General features: G+C 35.3%; 3 protein-coding genes across 3 annotated transcripts; 2 read left to right on the top strand and 1 right to left on the bottom strand.

Moving 5' to 3' along the window:
* Window positions 1–924: 924 nt before the first annotated feature.
* LOC103057062 (olfactory receptor 14A16-like) lies at window positions 925–1,881 on the bottom strand. Its single transcript, XM_007442072.4, has one exon. The coding sequence runs from the start codon at window positions 1,879–1,881 to the stop codon at window positions 925–927; it is 957 nt and encodes a 318-aa protein (XP_007442134.4).
* Window positions 1,882–8,220: 6,339 nt separating this feature from the next.
* Window positions 8,221–9,165, top strand: LOC107326519 (olfactory receptor 14A16-like). Its single transcript, XM_088143060.1, has one exon. It carries the CDS (start codon window positions 8,227–8,229, stop codon window positions 9,163–9,165), a length of 939 nt encoding a protein of 312 aa, XP_087999186.1. The 5' UTR covers window positions 8,221–8,226.
* An 8,354-nt stretch (window positions 9,166–17,519) lies between these two features.
* LOC103057307 (olfactory receptor 14A16-like) lies at window positions 17,520–18,437 on the top strand. Its single transcript, XM_007442073.3, has one exon. The coding sequence runs from the start codon at window positions 17,520–17,522 to the stop codon at window positions 18,435–18,437; it is 918 nt and encodes a 305-aa protein (XP_007442135.3).
* Window positions 18,438–18,662: the final 225 nt, after the last annotated feature.

Below are 18,662 nucleotides of genomic sequence, written 5' to 3'. Positions count from 1 at the left end.
TGTTATTGATTAAATCTACAGATAGCATATCTATGTTACCTTAGTCAGGTAGATAAACTTCTCCAAACCAACTTTCTTAAAAGGTGCTTGTTTGTTTCAGAAAATGAAATCCTGTAATATGTTGGGCTATGGTTATTACTGATTGAATAAAAATCATGGTGATCTAGTATACTTGATCACTGATATTGCTCTGCTTCTATATGAAACAAGGAATCCTACTATCCGTCCCATTACTTGAAAGTAAATATCTGTAACAGTGCCATGAAAGTAAATTAAAACCACACTTTTGGGAAATAGTACACTTTGAACCTACAGAATCATAAAGAATTATCTGAATATTAAAGTTACATTTATAAACAATTAGGGGCAAAGGACCCAGTTCAATATTTCTGCTGTCAGTCACTTGTACAAAGATATGTGTGATCTAGAATAATTGATTAATTACCTTGTTCTGCCTGTATATGAAACAAAGAGCCCCCTAATGTATCACATTACTTGAAAGGAAATACAGTGGTGCTTAAAAGTTTGTGAACCCTCTTTAATCTGCAATACTTCTGCATAAATATGACCTAAATCATGATCTGTTCTAAACACAAGTCATAAAACTAGATAAAGAGAAAGCCAATTAAAAAAGTGAGTCAAAAACATTATCCCTGTTCATTTAATTATTGAGGAAAAGGATCCAAATAATAAACATTATATTAATGTAACAATTGTAAACAATTAGGAAAAAAGGACCCAGTCCAATGTTTCTTATACAAATCACTTGTACAAAATATGTCCTAAATAATTCCCCCTCCCTTCCTTCACATCCAAATACTGTACCTGCAACATTCAAAGAGGCATGTGAGGAGGATCACTCAATGTTTCACAGGGACATTTCTTTTACAGAATATTATGTTTGTCATACTGAAGATGATTCAATCAGATTAGGCAATTCTTTTTGATTTGTGATGTTAATTTCCACACAGCTGCTTGAATGTCCTTGTTCCGGAAGCTATAAATGATGGGATTCAGAACGGGAGGTAAAACTGTATACGAAACAGCAGAGAGTAAGTCTAGAGTAGGAAAGGAAAGAGATTGTGGCCTCATGTATGAAAACAAAGCTGAAGAGATAAATAAAGAAAAAACTGTCAAGTGTGGACTGCAGGTTGAGAAGGCTTTGTATCTTCCTTCAGCTGATGGAATCTTCAGCACAGCAGCGATGATGTAGCCATAAGAAGCGAAAATGAATCCAATACAAAAGGAACCCACAATGAATCCAAATATCCAAATCAGAATTTGGTTAACTTTTGTATCTGTGCAGGAAATCTTTTGTAATTGAGGAATATCACAGAAAAATTGCCCAATTGTGTTTGGCCCACAGAAGTTTAATTGGAAAGTGATTATCGTTTGTAGAGATGCATATAGCAGGGAGCTGACCCAGGAAGTAACTGCCATTTGATTGCAGGTATCCCAGTTTAGGATGAGTCTATATTGCAGGGGATGGCAGATGGCTACATACCGGTCATAAGCCATGATGGTAAGCAAGGAGAGTTCAGAAACTGCAAAAGTAACAATTAACAAAACTTGAGCAACACACCCAGGAAAACTAATTATTTTGTTATTTGTCAATGAAACTGTCATTGATTTGGGGACAGTGGTTGTGATGTAACAAATATCAGTCAGGGACAGGTTGACCAAAAAGAAATACATGGGGGTATGAAGGTGGTGGTTCAGGATCACAACAAACAGAATGACTAAATTCCCAGTTAAGGCTACTAAGTAAATTGATAGAAACATGACAAAATGTAAAAGTTGTACATCGTGGTCATCAGAAAATCCCATCAGAAGAAACTCCATCACAGTGGATTGGTTGGCCATTTCAGCTCTTTCAATCATCCTGTGCACAAATAGATTATGATTGGAGATTAGTAGAGGAAACAAGTGCAATTACTCATATCAATTTACTGCCAGAACATAATTAAAAATCATTGTCAAAATTATTTATCACAAAAGTTAAATGGACATGATTAGTCAAACTGGGCTGAAACAGACTTATTCATTTCCTACATGTGGGCACTTTTTTACTATAATTCAAGATTCAGTAATACCAAATTTTGTGGAAATCCTCAGTTTGTCCCTAAGAATTCTAAAGAAAATGGAATACATTCCACAATATCAGGATGTGGATGAAGGGGAACAATGGGCTGAGAGGGACTCGGGGAGCAAATAGTATGTTTAGGATGATCCACAGTTCACATTATATTAAAATATTTTTAAAAGTATTCTTCGACATCTGTTTGCCTAAACAAAAAAGTGAAAGTATGTATATGTGTGTCTGTGTGCACACACACATGTGTTTGTCTGTGTATTTGTATGTTATTAAGTAACTGAAGAAAAAATGACAGAATCCATAATTGGCAACTCACATTAATCAGAACATCCCATCAGAAATAATGCTATTGTGGTGAATTGGTTGCTTATTATGTATCTTTGCATCACTGTAGACAAAAATAATGATTATAGATTATGAAACATAGTTACTGAAGGAAATAGAGAGAGAGGTATTATAGCTATATATTGTTATTAATATCTGTTTAGTATTTATCTGTAATTAAAAATGAGTATAAATTCAACTGCCAACCATAAGTTACTTACCCCAAAAGTAAAGGGTCACAATATTCAGAACAGGGGGTGCAAGTTTAAGTAGATAGATAGATAGATAGATAGATAGATAGATAGATAGATAGATAGATAGATAGATAGGTAGGTAGGTAGGTAGACAGACAGACAGACAGACAGACAGACAGACAGACGATAGATTCTGCAAATTTCCTCTCTACCTAGGATTCCAAGACAAAAGCCTAATCTTACACAATGGGATCAAATTAACAAGAAGGAACTGTTCTTTCAAACAATATTTTCTAGTAATTCAACAAATCAATAAATAATTTCCACCCACCCACCCTCCTTCCTTCTCTCTCACTCTTTTTTCCTGCAAAGGAAATTGTTGTGTATTTCTATGTATTTCAATTTGCTAACAAGTGGGACTTAATTCAATTTAACTGTTACAGAATTGGTAGCAGGTATTTTTTACACACAGTCAATACTCCTGCCTTTCAGCTATTTCTCTAAAATCTTACCCCAGCTGTCGAGCTCACTCACTTCAGAGTGATGACTGTTGGACAGGTGAGCACAGTTGGTAGACTGAAGATCATAATTACCTATCTCAGCTTTGTATCAAATTATTAATAAGATTTTCAGATTTCTAATATACTTATTCAAGCAATAAGAAAAGCCAGCTGATTACATATTGTATCACTACAAAGAAACAATTAAATATGCACCATGCCTTTCATTAGTATTATTTGATTTGGAGTCAAAGTATGACTAATCGATTTCTGATTAGAATTCTGTACGTACTTACCTGAGCCGAGAAATGCTCTATTTCAAGAGTAAGAAGATATCAACGTAATTCATCTTAATGCTCTGGATGAATTACAGGTACCCACAATTTGCAATGTTTTAATAACTGGAATGAATGAAAAAGAACTCTATTACCCTCTGAATTCTTTGACTGAGAAGAAGACTCTGCCAATCTCCTTAAATATAGATTCTCTATTATAGAAGAATTTCTACTCCATTTCAAGGAATCTCTCCTTTGAGATCACCACAATTCCCATGTTAATAAAGAAATATTAACTTCCCCTTTCATTCTTCTGTATTGGAAGATCTGCCATTAATATTTATCAAATGGCTTTAATGTCTCATTTAGCCCCCACCATACATACATACATACATACATACATACATACATACATACATACATATATATATATATATATATATATATATATAATACAGAACTTGTCATATGTTTGAGAAGCTGTCCACTGAAGTTATCATCCAAAGGCAAGCCTTTCTCTTTTATATGATCACTTAAGGAGCCTGTTGATAACTCTTCAACCAGCAGGAGGATGATAGGTGATGATTCCTCCTTTCCTCTGTGGGTTTATTAACAATAATATAAATCTCTAGTTATGAACTGCTTTATTTTATTACTTGCATATAGAATGCATAGCTATATAGGTTCACATGCAGTATAAAACAGGAACACAGAAAAATAATATCTTAAAACAACCATTTAAAAGCTCTTAAATTCTTTGGGAATGAATCTTTCAGTCCAGCCATTGACTCTAAGATAGCAGTTTTTTTTCTCTCTTCTCCAACAGCTGGAAAAGCTCCTTAAAAGGGCAGAATGGTTAAAAAGGACAGTACATATTCTCAACCCTTCAAAGTAAGTCAGGCCATGAAAGAGACAATGGGAGGATTACTGAAACTCTATGTTACTGTTGTAGGGTATAGTAAGTATCCCTTGAAAGCCTAACAGGGATCCTAATTGAAACGGGGTTAAAACAATAATACCTAGGATCAATACTGCTGAAGGAACAGGATCCCAATCCTCACCAAAGGATTAATATATTCCTTAAGAGGGATGCCTCATGAATAGTGTACTGTAGACCACTATATGGGTATATGTTTATCAAATAAATATTATTTATATTGGACAGATATGCATTTATCTGTGAAAGTAGTAGCAGGCATTTGGAAAAGGCAAAGGATAAAAATCAACCAACTCCAAATGTGTTGTATCAGGAACTGACATTGCTGCTAAATTTAAGAAATAATACAAATAATAATACTTTTTTTTTTTGCTGAAAACCAAATACTTTTATTGATCCATTTTCAAGCAGACTTACATAAAATTATTTATTTTTATTTTTATTTATAAAATTTTATATATATAAATATATATAATATACTTATATTAATATATATATATATATATATATATATATATATATATATATATAAATTCCCCTCTCACCCCTATGGGTGGTACATGCCTTCCTCAATCTCGGGTCCTCTACTAGAGGCCTGGGAGTTTAAGGGTTCTGCTCAGTATCTTTGCTGTCCTAGCACTGCATTCTTCTGCACAGAAAGCTCTGATGTTGTTCCTGGGATCTGTTGGAGCCACTCTCCCAGCTTGGAGTAACAGCCCTAAGTGCTCCTACCACCACTAGGACCATTTTGGCCTTTACTTTCCACATCCTCTCTACTTCTTCCTTCAGGCCCTGGGACTTCTCCAGCTTCTCAGACTCCTTCTTCCTATGTTGCTGTCTCTTGGCACCACTATCACTACCGCTGTCTTCTGATCCTTGTCTACTAACATGATGTCTGGTTGATTGGCCAGTACCTGTACACTGTGCAGATGTTCCTGTGCACAGTGCCAGCTACTTGGTTGTGCCATTCAGTATATGCTGTTCCTGCCTGCATCTTACATCCTGCCACTATGTGTTGGACTGTCTCTGAGGCCTGTTTGCACAACCTGCACCTTGGGTCCTGCCTAGTGTGGTAAATACATGTTTCTATGGATCTGGTGCTTAGTGCCTGTTCTTGTGCTGCTATGATCAATGCCTCAGTGCTGTCTTTTAGTCCAACCCTTTCCAGCCACTGGTAGGATTTCCCAGTGTCAGACACTTCAGCTATCTGTCGATGGTACATCCTATGCAGGGGCTTATCTTGCCATGGTACTTCCTCCATTTGAACTTCCTCCCACATCTGCTGCTGCCTCAGGCATTCTCTCAACATCTCATCTTTGGGTGCCATCTTAATGATGTACAGTAAGGTGTACACTCTCTGGGTGATGGATGTGGGGTAGGAACCTCCATACATTGTGAGGACCTTCCAGGTCTTCACATCCGCAGCGTCCATGTCCTCCTTTGGTCAGCTCACTATATCGGCAGAATATCTGATGACTTGCAGGGAGTACATGTTGATGGCATGGATCTTGTTCTTCCCATTGAGCTGGCTCTTCAGGGACTTTGGTGGTACTTGGATGTTGTACACTCAGGACAAGTTCTGCACAAAAAAAAAAAAAAAAAATGGGGGGGGATACATGACTCATTAAAGCCATCTGCAAAATATTAAGAATCAATGGCAGATCTTCCAATATTAGAAGAAAGAAAGGGGAAGCTAAATTTTATTTATTAACATGTAAAATGCGGTGATCCCAAAGGAGAAATTCCCTGAGCTAGAAGAGAAAACAGACATGTTGTAACTTCTTTCTGCAGAGAAAAACTTTCTTCTACAATAGACCATCTACATTTAAAGTGATTGCCAGAGTCTTCTTCTCAGTCAGAGAATTCAGAGGTAAGTGCAGTTCTCTTCCACACTTTCCAGTTATTAAAACATTGCCAAATTGTGGGCACCTGAAATTCACACAGAGCATCATAAGATGAATTACAGCTTTCCTGGGCTCAGGTAAAAAGTTACAAAACTGTAATCAGAAATAAATTAGTTATACTTTGATTGCAAATCATATTATAATTTATGAAAGGCTCTTGATGCAAACTCACAGTAGGTATTTAATGCTTTGTACTGTAGTAGCTAATTACTAGAATGAACATATATATATATATATATAATGTATATATATATTCATTCTATATATATATATATATATAGAATGAATATATATATATATATATATATATATATATAGAATGAATATATATATATATATATATATATATATATAGAATGAATATATATATATATATATATAATGAATATATATATATATATGTATATAATGAATGAATGTATGTATATATATATATATATATATATATAGAATGAATGAATGAATGCATGTATATATGTATATGTGTGTGTGTGTGTGTGTGTGTGTGTATATATATATATATATATATATAAATAAAATCAGCTAGCTATTCTATTCCAATTAATTAGAATTAAGTCCCAGTGATATTAGAAAAACACAGAAACACACATTATTTTCCTGTGAGGAAAGAAGGAAAAAAGGAAAGAAGGAAAGAAATTATTTATTGGATTTGGTTAATTAGTAAAAATATTCTTTGAAAGAACAGTTCCTTCTTGTTAATTTTATCCCATTTTATAAGATATGGCTTGTTCTTGGATTCCTAGGTAGAGAGGAATTTTAAGGAATTATATGTCTATATCTCTTCTCTATGGTTCTCTCTGTCTCTGTTTCTGTTTCTGTCTCTGTCTCTGTCTCTGTCTCTGTCTCTGTCTCTATCTCTCTCATTTATGTAATTATATGTATGTTGGATGAATAAACTTGTACCCCCTGTTCTGAATATTGTGACCCTTTTCTTTTAGGGGTAAGTAACTTATGGTGGACAGTTGAATTTATACTCATTTTTAATTACAGATAAATACAAACAGCTATTAATAATGATATACTGTATAGCTGTAATACCTCTCTCTATACATTTCCTTCAGTAACTATGTTTCATAGTCTATAATCATTATCTTTTGTCCACAATGATGCAAAGATGTATAATAAGCAGCCAATTCACCATGACAGAGTTCTTTCTGATGGGATGTTCTGATTAGTGTGCAAATTCTGCATTTTGTCATTTTTTTTTCTTCACTTACTTCATAACTGCAATTATACGAACACACACACACACACACACACATCCTTCACTTTTTTGTAGAGGCAAACTGATGTCAAATAATACTTTTAAAAATATTTTAACATAATCTGAACAGTAGATCATTTTAAATCTTGTACATAGATATTGGGTCCCACATTCCCCCTCACTCATTGTTGCTATTCATCAACATCCTGATATTGCAGAATGCATTTTCTTTTCTTCAGAATTCTTAGGGGACAACTGGGGATTTCTGTGTTACTGAATCTTACATTATAGTAAAGAAGTCCCTGTTTATAGGAATGAAAAGGCATGTTTCATCCCAAAATTGACTAATTGTGTCCATTTAACTTTTGAGGTAAATCATTTTGATGAAGATGTTTAACTATGTTGTGGCAGGAAATTGATATGAGTAATTAATTTACTTGCAGGGGCAAGACAAAATTTACCCAGTCCTAGAGATTGCTGGCACCTGGATGATGCTCCCTGAGCTACTGCCAGTTTAACATCTATTCTTGGATTTTATTTATTTTCTATTTATTCAGGACCTTTTATATTGTATTTTTATATCATTTTAACTGCTTTGTAAACTGCCCAGAGTCATTTTTAACAAGAAGGATTGTGATAAATTTGATAGATAGATAGATAGATAGATAGATAGATAGATAGATAGATAGATAGATAGATAGATCTGTATTCCTTTGCTCTCCTAATCTCCAATCATAATCTGTTTTTGTACAGAAAGATTGAAAGAGCTGGAATGGCCAACCAATCCACTGTGATGGAATTTCTTCTGATGGGATTTTCTGATGACCACAATGTACAACTCCTACATTTTGTCATGTTTCTATTCACTTACTTAGTAGCATTTACTGGCAATGTACTCATAATTTTTGTTGTGATCCTAAACCACCACCTTCACACCCCCATGTATTTCTTTTTGGTCAACCTATCCCTGACTGATATTTGTTACATCACAACCACTGTCCCCAAATCAATGGCAGTTTCTCTGACAAATAACAAAATGATTACTTTTCCTGGATGTGTTGCTCAAGTTTTCTTAGTCATTACTAGTGTATGTTCTGAACTTTCCTTGCTTACCATCATGGCTTATGACCGGTATGTAGCCATCTGCCATCCCCTGCAATATAGTTTTATCCTGAACTGGGATACCTGCAATCAAATGGCAGTTACTTCCTGGGTTAGTTGTCTGCTATATACATCTCTACAAACGGTCATGACTTTCCAATTAAACTTCTGTGGGCCAAACACAATTGGGCAGTTTTTCTGTAATATTCCTCAGTTACTAAAGATTTCTTGCACAGATACAAAAGTTAACCAAATTCTGATCTGGGTATTTGGATTCATCGTGCCTTCATTTTGTATTGGATCCATTTTCACTTCTTATGGCTACATCATCGCTGCTGTGCTGAAGATTCCGTCAGCTGAAGGCAGATACAAAGCCTTCTCCACCTGCAGTCCACATTTGACAGTTTTTTCTTTATTCATCTCTTCAGCTTTCTTTTCATACATGAGGCCAAAGTCTCTTTCCTTTCCCACTCTAGATTTACTCTCTGCTGTTTCATATACAGTTTTGCCTCCCGTTCTGAATCCCATCATTTATAGCTTCCGGAACAAGGACATTCAAGCAGCTGTGTGGAAATTAACATCACAGATCAAAAAGTATTTCCTAACCTGATTGAATCATCTTCAGTCTGAAAAATATGATATACCATTAAATGAATGTCCTTGTGAAACCATGGATGATCCTCCTCACATATCACATATCATTCTACCAAAACTGCATGAAGTCCTGATTCATTACTATTACTTATAATAAAAATTCTTTTTTCATCTCATCTGTATCCAAAGAAGCAACTAGTAGTGCTTTCATTTAACTTAAATTAAGATATATCCACAGTGGTGAGGATGTTAGAAAAATGGATTGTCACATTCAGAGGTATTGATTAGTTCATTCTCATTGCCATGGTTTATGCAGACTATATTAGCCATTTGCCTATAGAAAATATATCAGGATGCATGTTTTTAAATGGCTTCTTTCCCTTGAGTTTTCAAGATAACAAAAAAAAGTTATGGTCAACTTATTTACTGAAATTACATTTTTGATCATGTAATACAATCTTTGAACACTTCCCCCCCCCCCCCCATTATACAGTAGAACACAATTACTGATGTTCCCTTCCACTGGTACTGGAGCCAGTAAATCTCTCTCTTTTCTTGTTAAAATGTTTCCATAGTTGCACGTTTTAATGTTGTTTGGATTTCCCTTGAAGGTGGTAAACTTAAGCCAATTTAGGATCTCTATTCCAGTGGACACATGAGCCAAAGAAGGCAACAGAATGAATTTCCACAACAATTGCAAACACCTAAAGGTAACGGATACTCTGAAAAGAGAGCAATGTTCCTTCTTGAAACATTTGGGCATGGAATGCAAACCTGGTTGCTAATGTAGAGACCATCTAGAATAGCTTTTTGAGGACCTCCTGGACTGTCCCCAGAAAGTCCCTGTCAAAATTTTAGGAATGGAAACCTGGTTGCCCTCAATCTCTATCAGAACGTACTTGAAATTATTGCAATATTTCAAGAAATGTGAATCTCATTGAAGCATTATTGGCATTAACAGGAGAGAGCCCTGTGGGAAAACATGCTGTTTGCTATTCTGTAGTAATATTTTGCCTTCACTGGAGAATGGAGAATCTTATTCTTTGGGCCACGGAAAAAAATCCATGACTGGCTCTTTCAGCAGGATGCCAGGCAAGAAGTGTATATAATTCAGCTATTTTCTCACAGAGGGAGGGAGGGAGGGAGGGAAGGAAGGGGAGAGAGAGAGAGAGAGAGAGAGAGAGAGAGAGAGAGGAGTAACTTCTCTTGATATTTGTCTGATCTTACTAGTGCATCACTGAGGAGAGTGTTCGGCAGTCTACACTTCCAAACTTTCCGCTGGTTGATCTGGAAGAGAGATTCTCTATCTTGTTTAATATGGTTTTGGGAATAGGAATTGGGCTTCAATGTGTTGGACTGATTCTTAATTCAATATTGAAAAATTGGAATTTATGAAGAACTTGGATTTATTGTAACTTGTGTTTTGAAAAAGATGATTCTGTTACAGCAGAAAGACAATTTCATCCTGGCCTTATAAAGTTCAACTGATGATATGTCTTTGCTCCATCCATATGAATTGATTCTGTATTGACATAATGGAAGAATTCACCAACAGTAATCTATGTGATCAAGATTAAATGCTGTATTAAAAACCAAGCTGCTTCTTTGTGTGATTTTTAATTTTCCTTTTCTTGAGGGGGGTAGCATTTTTATGTTTTAAAGGAAATAAAATATTTTTTAAAAGAAAAATTATTAAGGTTGTGGCAGTTGGAGGAAGCTGACAAGTCAGCTATTCATTCAGGTAGCTTTTCATGGTCATAAGCTGATTTTCTTTTCTCATGAAAGGGAAAGCTATACATGAAAGTCATAGCTATATCCAGGTTCTTTGACTGCCATAGATTTTGAAGGATGCTTAGCTTATTCTAAACTAAAGAATTCTGTAGACTTCACTGATTCACCACATTTAAAAGAAGCATATCTAAGTAGATGAAGGACTTCCTTTAGTGACCATTTTGCTTCTGAAACAGATTGTATCAAATTGATTGATATCTGTGATATATGGTTCACTAACCAGGACTATTTATTTACTAATTAATATTATTTATTTACTAATTACTAATTAATATTCAGGGGGACATGGTGGCGCAGCGGCTTAATGACGCTGAAAGTTGCCGGCCAGAAATGGTCGACGCTTCAGCGGTTCGAGTCCAGCCTTCGCGTTAACAGGGTGAGCTCCTGTTTCCTCTCCAGTTCCTGTCAACCCAACAGTTCGAAAACTCACGTGAGTAGATAAATGGGGACTCTCACTCCAGTGGGAGGAAAAATACTGGCGGCAGCGCCTTGCAAAAAGGAGTTGGGAGCAGTTGCCGGGTAGCTCAACCGCGCTCACCCGAAAAGGGCGCGAAGCAACGGAAACCCTGCCTCCTGCGCTCGCCAGCTGGGCTCTGCTCTAGGAAGGAGGCACTGGCAAACCACTTCCGAAACACTTGCCTTGAAAACTGCAAGGACTCGTCCAAGCAGTCACTGCAGGGTCATTAATGACTGAGCACAGATTAAAAAAAAAAAAAATTCCTTTACTAAGGAAGAAAGGAAGGAAATTATTTATTTGATTTGGTGAATTAGTAGAAAACATTCTTTGAAAGACCAGTTCCTTCTTGTTAACTTTATCCCATTCTGTAAGATTTGGCTTTTTTCTTGGAATCCTAAGTAGAGAGGAATTTAGCAAAATTATCTATCATTCTATCACTATCTGTCTATACTAGAATTAACATGTATGTTGGATGAATAGACATGCATCCTCCTGTTCTGAATAATGCAACTCTTTACTTTTGGGGTAAGTAACTTATGGTTGACAGTTGAATTTATATTCGATTTTAATTAGAGATAAGTACCAAGTAAATATTAAGAATGACATATAGCTATAATATTATTCTACATATTTTTCCTACAGTAATTATGTTTTATTGTCTATAATCATTATTTTTCGTCCACAATGATTCCAAAATGCATATTTATGAACCAATTCAACATGAAAGGCTTCTTTCTGAAGGGAAGTTGTGATCAATTTGCATTTTTTTCTTCAGATCCTTCATAATCTTAATTATACAGACATACATTTTTCCTTTACTTCTTTGTATAGGCAAAGTGATGTCAAAGAATACTTTCAACAATATTTCAATGCAGTTTCAAGAAATTGATTATTTTAAATACTGTACACAGATTTTTCACCCCCACTTCCTTCAGTTCTGTATTTCTCTTCATCAACACCATGATATTTTGTTGTACTGTAAAAAAATTAACATAATCTTAAGGAATGGATCTTTTCAAATCTTATACATGAGTATTTTTTTCCACCACTCACACCCAACCTATTATTGCTTTTCATCGACATCCTGATGTTATGGAATCCATGTTACTTTCTTCAGAACTCTTAAGGAGCAACTGAGGATTTCTCCAAAATTCTGTATTACTGAACTTTGCACTATAGTATAAAAGTGCCCATGCATAGGGAATAAATAAGCATATGTCCTCTAAAATTGTTTGTTGTGTCCATTTAACTTCTCAAATCAATGAGTCTGACAATGATTTTTAACTATGTTCTGGCAGTAAATTGATATTAGTATCTACATTGAAAAATCATTGCCCCCATATTACGTTCCTCTACTAATCTCCAATTGTAATCTGTTTTTGTACAGAATGATTGAAAGAACCTTTACTGCCTGGAAACATGGAAAGGTCCCTTCTGTGGAGTCCTTGGGGTTCTCTGAGCTTGGTTCTTTTCTTGCAAATGTTTCATTACCCAGCTAGGTAACATCTTCAGTGCTAAAATGGGATGGGGTCCCTTCTGACCTCTTCCTCCACCCATTGTGTAGCTGTGGGCTATGCCCTCTCTTAGGTGACTGTTCCCTGGGCAGCATCCCTTCACCCCATCTTCCAAGGTCTTTCTCAGATACCATTACACATATACAGGCACAACAAGGTAATTGATCAGATATACTAGATCACAACCATATTTCAATAATAACCATAGCTCAACATATTACAGGACTTTTTTCTCTGAAACAGGCAAATAGCTTTTAAGAAATATGGTTTGGAGATGTTTATCTACCAGAGAAAGGTAACATACATATCAAGTCTATAGATCTTGTGAATAACATTTTTCCACCTCAAGTGGTCAAATTGTGGCTTTGTCTTTTCCGTCTTTATTCAGGTCAATCAAATCCAATACTACTCATATATACTGAGAAACATGTCCACTTCTGTTAAAACCAAGCTAATCGTATTTGACTGTTAAAGAAATTATTTGTATCATTCTACTGAAAACCCATGAAGTCCTGGTGCTTTACTATTGTTTGTTATCAAGTAAGCCCTTTCACACATTTTGATTTAATATTGTCTTTTAGCCAAAATTCTTTGTCTGTATGTGATTTTCCTAATTATCTTGATATTGTTAATTTATTTTTGGATATTTTGGATAGTTGAGTGCCAGTTAACTTGTGCTGGTTGATGACTGCAATAAACTTATTATATTGTATAATGTATTGTACTTGTAATCAAAATTTCTTTGTCATCTCATCCATGCCCAAAGGAGTATCAGTATCAGTATCAACTGATTTGTTTTATTAAACATTAAATGAAGTGAAATGTGTGTGTTTAAAAAAAAATTCTTCTGAGCCTAGTATAAAGATATTTTGAGTTATTCCAAATTAACAGAATGTGCCACTGACTTCTTCTGTGGATTTAAAGTGGTTACATTTAAAAACATGCTAGACAACCTGTACAGTAGCACAGATCAATAACCACTGTAGTATTAGAGTTTATATAAGATAGTTTTGTATGAATTGGAGATTGAAATGGAACCCAACATTCAAGCATGTGGCCAGACAAAACAAGACTGAAGGGGAAAAAATTCCATGACCCTCTTGACAAGTGGAGACCAGACAATCTGCTTGAGTCAAGTTAAATAAACTTCCTAGCCTCGCCCAGGATTCCACTCAGTCCCAGATGACCCCCCAATGGAAGCGAAAAAAACTCCCAACCCAATGGACAAGCAAAGACCGCCTGATCTGTTTGAGCCAACTTATTGAACTGCATAGGGGACAAAATGCAATGTTCTAGCCACTGAGCAAGTGACAAGGCTTATAAAAGGGTCTTGTTTACAGGAAAATGGACAGTAGGCCCCAGCCCATATCCATACCAACCTATCATTTTCAACTTTTGATTTGTTTAGTCGCCAAGCCTTGAGTAACTGGCATGAGTCATCAAGAGGCCAAATTCCCCTTCTCCGGTACATTGAGTTTGCAGTTTCAGCCCCTTAGTAAGTTATGATTTTTATCTCAAGCATTATACTAAGAACTGAAACATCTCTGAAAACATCTGTGTTACACCAAACTGTTTTATTAGCTATTTTCCCCTTCAATAGCTGACCTGGTCAATTATTCCAGGTGTTAAACTGTGCTAGGAGCAATTGAATTTCATATGGGAAGATGGATTCTAATGAGTGGGTAAGTTGGAGTAGTTCACTTTGCGAGGGAGACAAAGTGACCACTGCACTTGGGTCATTTCAAAATCTCATTTACCTGCTCCAGTAGCTGGAAGTGTTTATGAAAACTGCCGAGGGAGATTTCAAAGGGAAGCAACATAGCCATTTCACTTTTCCATGAGTAGTGAAGCTGAGTGAGGTTATACTTCATACAGCAACTCTGAAATATTTCACAAGGATGATTGTGTTTCAAAACCTGGAAGAACTGCATTCCATATTTTTTCTGTTTTTTTTTTTTTCCCTCTATATATTTGGGGACAGAAGAAGGAAAAATGGACTGAAATCTTAACTATTCATATAGAACTTTGTCCTAACAGCAAAACATGTAATTTTCAGAGGGGAACAGCCCACCTTATTACCTCTGTGGGAAAAAATAAACAAAAATATCAAAATGATAGTAATTTAAAATTCAACTATTCATTTATATTTTTATATATCTCTATCTCTATCTCTTTATCTCTGTATCTATAGGAGGGGAAATGAGGATTTATTAAAAGTAAATGTATTATCTGTGATTTAAGCAGGTTGGCGGTTTTCCCCAAAACCTAAACCTGTATCTTGGACCAATTGCTCTTTGTCAAAATCTCTAATATGTTTAGATAACTTTGAAAGAAAAATAACAACAATCTTCTAATAGTTTCTAATTCATCTTGTCCTCAGATAGCCACAAGAATCATTAGTGGATTTCTAAGAGGACATAGAGCTCTCATGGGAGTTAGATTTCAGCATGGAATTCAAAACTTTTGCTAACCTAGAGACCATCTAGAAGAGCTTTCTGAGGAACATTTGCATATGCCTCACAGTGTCCCTGCTGCACTTTTAACCCCCATCTTATTTTTCCTGAAGTTATTAAAATATTTAAAGAAATGTGATAAATCTCCCATTGGAACATATTTTTCTATCTTACCATTTGCATTATTGTGGGGAATTATGCTGTTTGATATTCTGTAGCAATACTTTACCTTCACTAGAGAATCTTAAGCTTTGGGCCAAGGAAAAAGATCCATGACTAACTCTTTCAGAAGGATGCCCAGGAAGATGGTCACTTAATTAACTTTTTTTCCCCCCTTAGAGTATGATGATAGAGGAAAGATAGCTAGTAGATGATCATCAGTCCTTTTCTTGTTTTCTAATTTGGACTTTCAATTCAGCATGAGAATTATGATCAATCTCCAGGGGGTGACTCCTTGAAGAACATTAGAAAACTAGGGTGACATAAGTGTTCTTCTTTCAGTTCTTCTTAGCTGAGGGTTAACATGTATAAAATGGTAGAAAAGCACAGGAGGATTTGTACAGTCACTTTTCAAGCATATTTCAAGAGAGCAACAAAAATACTGGTAAGTAGAACATTTAAGTAAAGACCACAATTCTTTTGTGCTCAGGATTTTAACTATCAAATAACAATATTGCTTACAGGAAGACCACACTCTATACTGCTGTAAAAATCCCCTTTTTGACTGAACACGATTTTTATCTAGGGTGATATAATCCTGCTATTTTCACACATCTACTGATCAGCTTTAATACCTGAGATAATGTCCAAGTAGAGAAGTTCTTCATCCCTGTTAATACACACACACACACAAAGATATGTTCGTGTGTGTATGTGTGTGTGTATATGCACACACATATGTATGCATGTATATATGTGACTGTATGTGTGTGTGTGCATGTGAAGTGTATGTGTTTGTTTTCAAGTATTATCATGTATTACGTCTGATGCTAAGAGGAATAAACGGGGATAAAAATTGATATATTAAGAAAAATATCTCAGCTACATCATCACTCACGATGTCATAATACTGAAAAAGAGCTCTTTCTAAGTATAAAAAAGTATTTTTGCTGTTTACTTTTTATTTATTTATTTTAGAAAATTGACTCAGTAAACACATAATAATGATCTGATTATGATATCAAATATAATTTGACACAGATCTTACATAATATATTAAGTCATTTACTTCTTTATGCTGCAATTGGATGCCCACTTACATAACTGTGGGCTCTACTGAATTCAGGGAATGTAAAGCACACAGACATATGTGTAAAACTCAGAAGGACTGTATAGTAATACTCTATAAAAGTGTCTCTGTGTGTGTGTGTGTATGTGTGCAGCACAGGACGGCAATCCTATATCCAGTTTAACTTAAGAAAATTTATCTTTTAATAGAAAACTGTAGCATTATAAAGTTAATATCTTTTCTCCCCCCAAACGTAACTGTAAATGTTTCCTGTTGATTCATGGTTAATTAAATCATTATTTAATTCCTTATTTAAAGAAAACTGAAAATACTTAGAGAAAAAAATTGGTTCCTAAAAGACATATGAATCCATTTTCTATCTTGTTAGCACCTTTTTTAAAATTAAAAAATACATATTCTAAAAACCTACATTATTCATTTATCTGGGAAAATGGAAAGGGAGAGACAGAAAGAGAAATTTATACAGTACAGTATTCGTGTTTTTGTCTATATAGTTAGTACATTCATCAGTAGCAAAATATCCTCCTTACAGACCAGCCATAACATATTGAAGTTTTCCATATCACCCATTTCTTTTCTTTTTCCCATTACTATGATCTCTTTCTATAAAATGACACTTCTTTGTCAATGTAATCCAATCTGAAAAAGGCAGATTTGATATACTTTTTCATATATAATATAGGAAGAAGGAAAAAAAGTCTACATTTTTTTGACAGTTTGAGGTGCCTTTTTCCCTTTTCAGATTGGGTAACCCTAACAGTGGATATATTTCAAATCCTGTGATAATTATAATTTAGTATTATGCATATATAATTCTTACTATAAAGAACTCTGCACCCATATTTCTTTCCACTATTATTTGCCTACAATCATCTCTTTCTCTCCAAAAGGAGTCAAGGAAACTCAATGGCCAACCAATCCACTGTGACAGATTTCCTTCTGATGGCATTTTCAGATGTCCGTGATATGCAAATTCTGTCTTTTGTAATGTTTCTTGTCATTTACTTACTAGCCTTAATTGGAAATCTCCTTCTTGTAGTTGCTGTGATCCTAAATCACCGCCTTCATGCTCCCATGTATTTCTTTTTGGTCAATTTGTCATTCTCTGATGTTTGCTTCATCTCGACGATGATTCCTAAAGCCATGGCCACTTCTTTGACAAACAACAAAGTGATCTCCTTTGTTGGATGTGCTGCTCAGGTCTTCTCCGTCTTCACCTTTGCAGGTTCTGAGCTTGCCTTGCTCACCATCATGGCTTATGACCGTTACGTGTCCATCTGCCATCCTTTGCAATACACGCTAACAATGAACTGGGATGTCTGTTTACAAAAGGCAACTGCTTCCTGGGTAAGCAATTTGATCCATGCTTTGCTACATACCACTCTCACTTTCAGGTTAAATTTCTGCAAATTACACATAATTGAGCAATTTTTCTGTGATGTTCCTCATCTACAAAAGATTTCCTGTTCTGATACAAGAATTAGTCAATTTCTGATTTGGGTTATAGGGATTACTGTAGACTCATTTTGTAGCGGGTTCATTTTTGTGTCCTACGGCTACATCTTCTCTGCTGTGCTAAAAATTCCATCAGTTCAAGGCAGATATAAAGCTTTTTCGACTTGTACTCCTCACCTGATCGTTTTTTCTTTATTTTTGAGCTCTGGTATGTTTGCATATATGAGGCCCCAAACTCTTTCCTTCCATACTTTGGACTTGTTCTCTACTGTTCTCTACACAGTTTTGCCCCCACTACTCAATCCCCTCATTTATAGCTTCAGGAACAAGGACATCCAAGAGGCTGTGTGGAGAATGTTAAAAAAATAAAAGTACAAATTTTATCTATGCAGAGATTTTTTTTCCTTTATAATCATAACTCTCCACATTAAAGCAAGCACTCTTCAAGTGTGTCCTCCATTTGCTTAGAAATGTTAATAAGTATCCAAATGATGAAGGGGCACTTAAAGATATGGCATAGAATTGTGCTACTATTGTAATATTTTGTTTAATATGGTTTTGGGAAGAGAAATTGGGCTTCAGTGTGTTGGATTG

Source organism: Python bivittatus, unplaced genomic scaffold (assembly GCF_059951505.1).
Source record: "Python bivittatus isolate LINGU-HERP-01145 unplaced genomic scaffold, Pbiv_v1 ctg000470_np1212, whole genome shotgun sequence".
NCBI lineage: Eukaryota > Metazoa > Chordata > Lepidosauria > Squamata > Pythonidae > Python > Python bivittatus.
The sequence above is the reverse complement of the archived record's forward strand: the minus strand, read 5'-3'. Positions and strand labels throughout refer to the sequence as shown.

Excerpts from the sequence above, each read along its gene's own strand:
- LOC107326519 (XM_088143060.1), top strand. The coding sequence starts at position 8,227 with ATGGCCAACCAATCCACTGTGATGGAATTTCTTCTGATGGGATTTTCT.
- LOC103057307 (XM_007442073.3), top strand. The coding sequence starts at position 17,520 with ATGGCCAACCAATCCACTGTGACAGATTTCCTTCTGATGGCATTTTCA.
- LOC103057062 (XM_007442072.4), bottom strand. The coding sequence starts at position 1,881 with ATGATTGAAAGAGCTGAAATGGCCAACCAATCCACTGTGATGGAGTTT.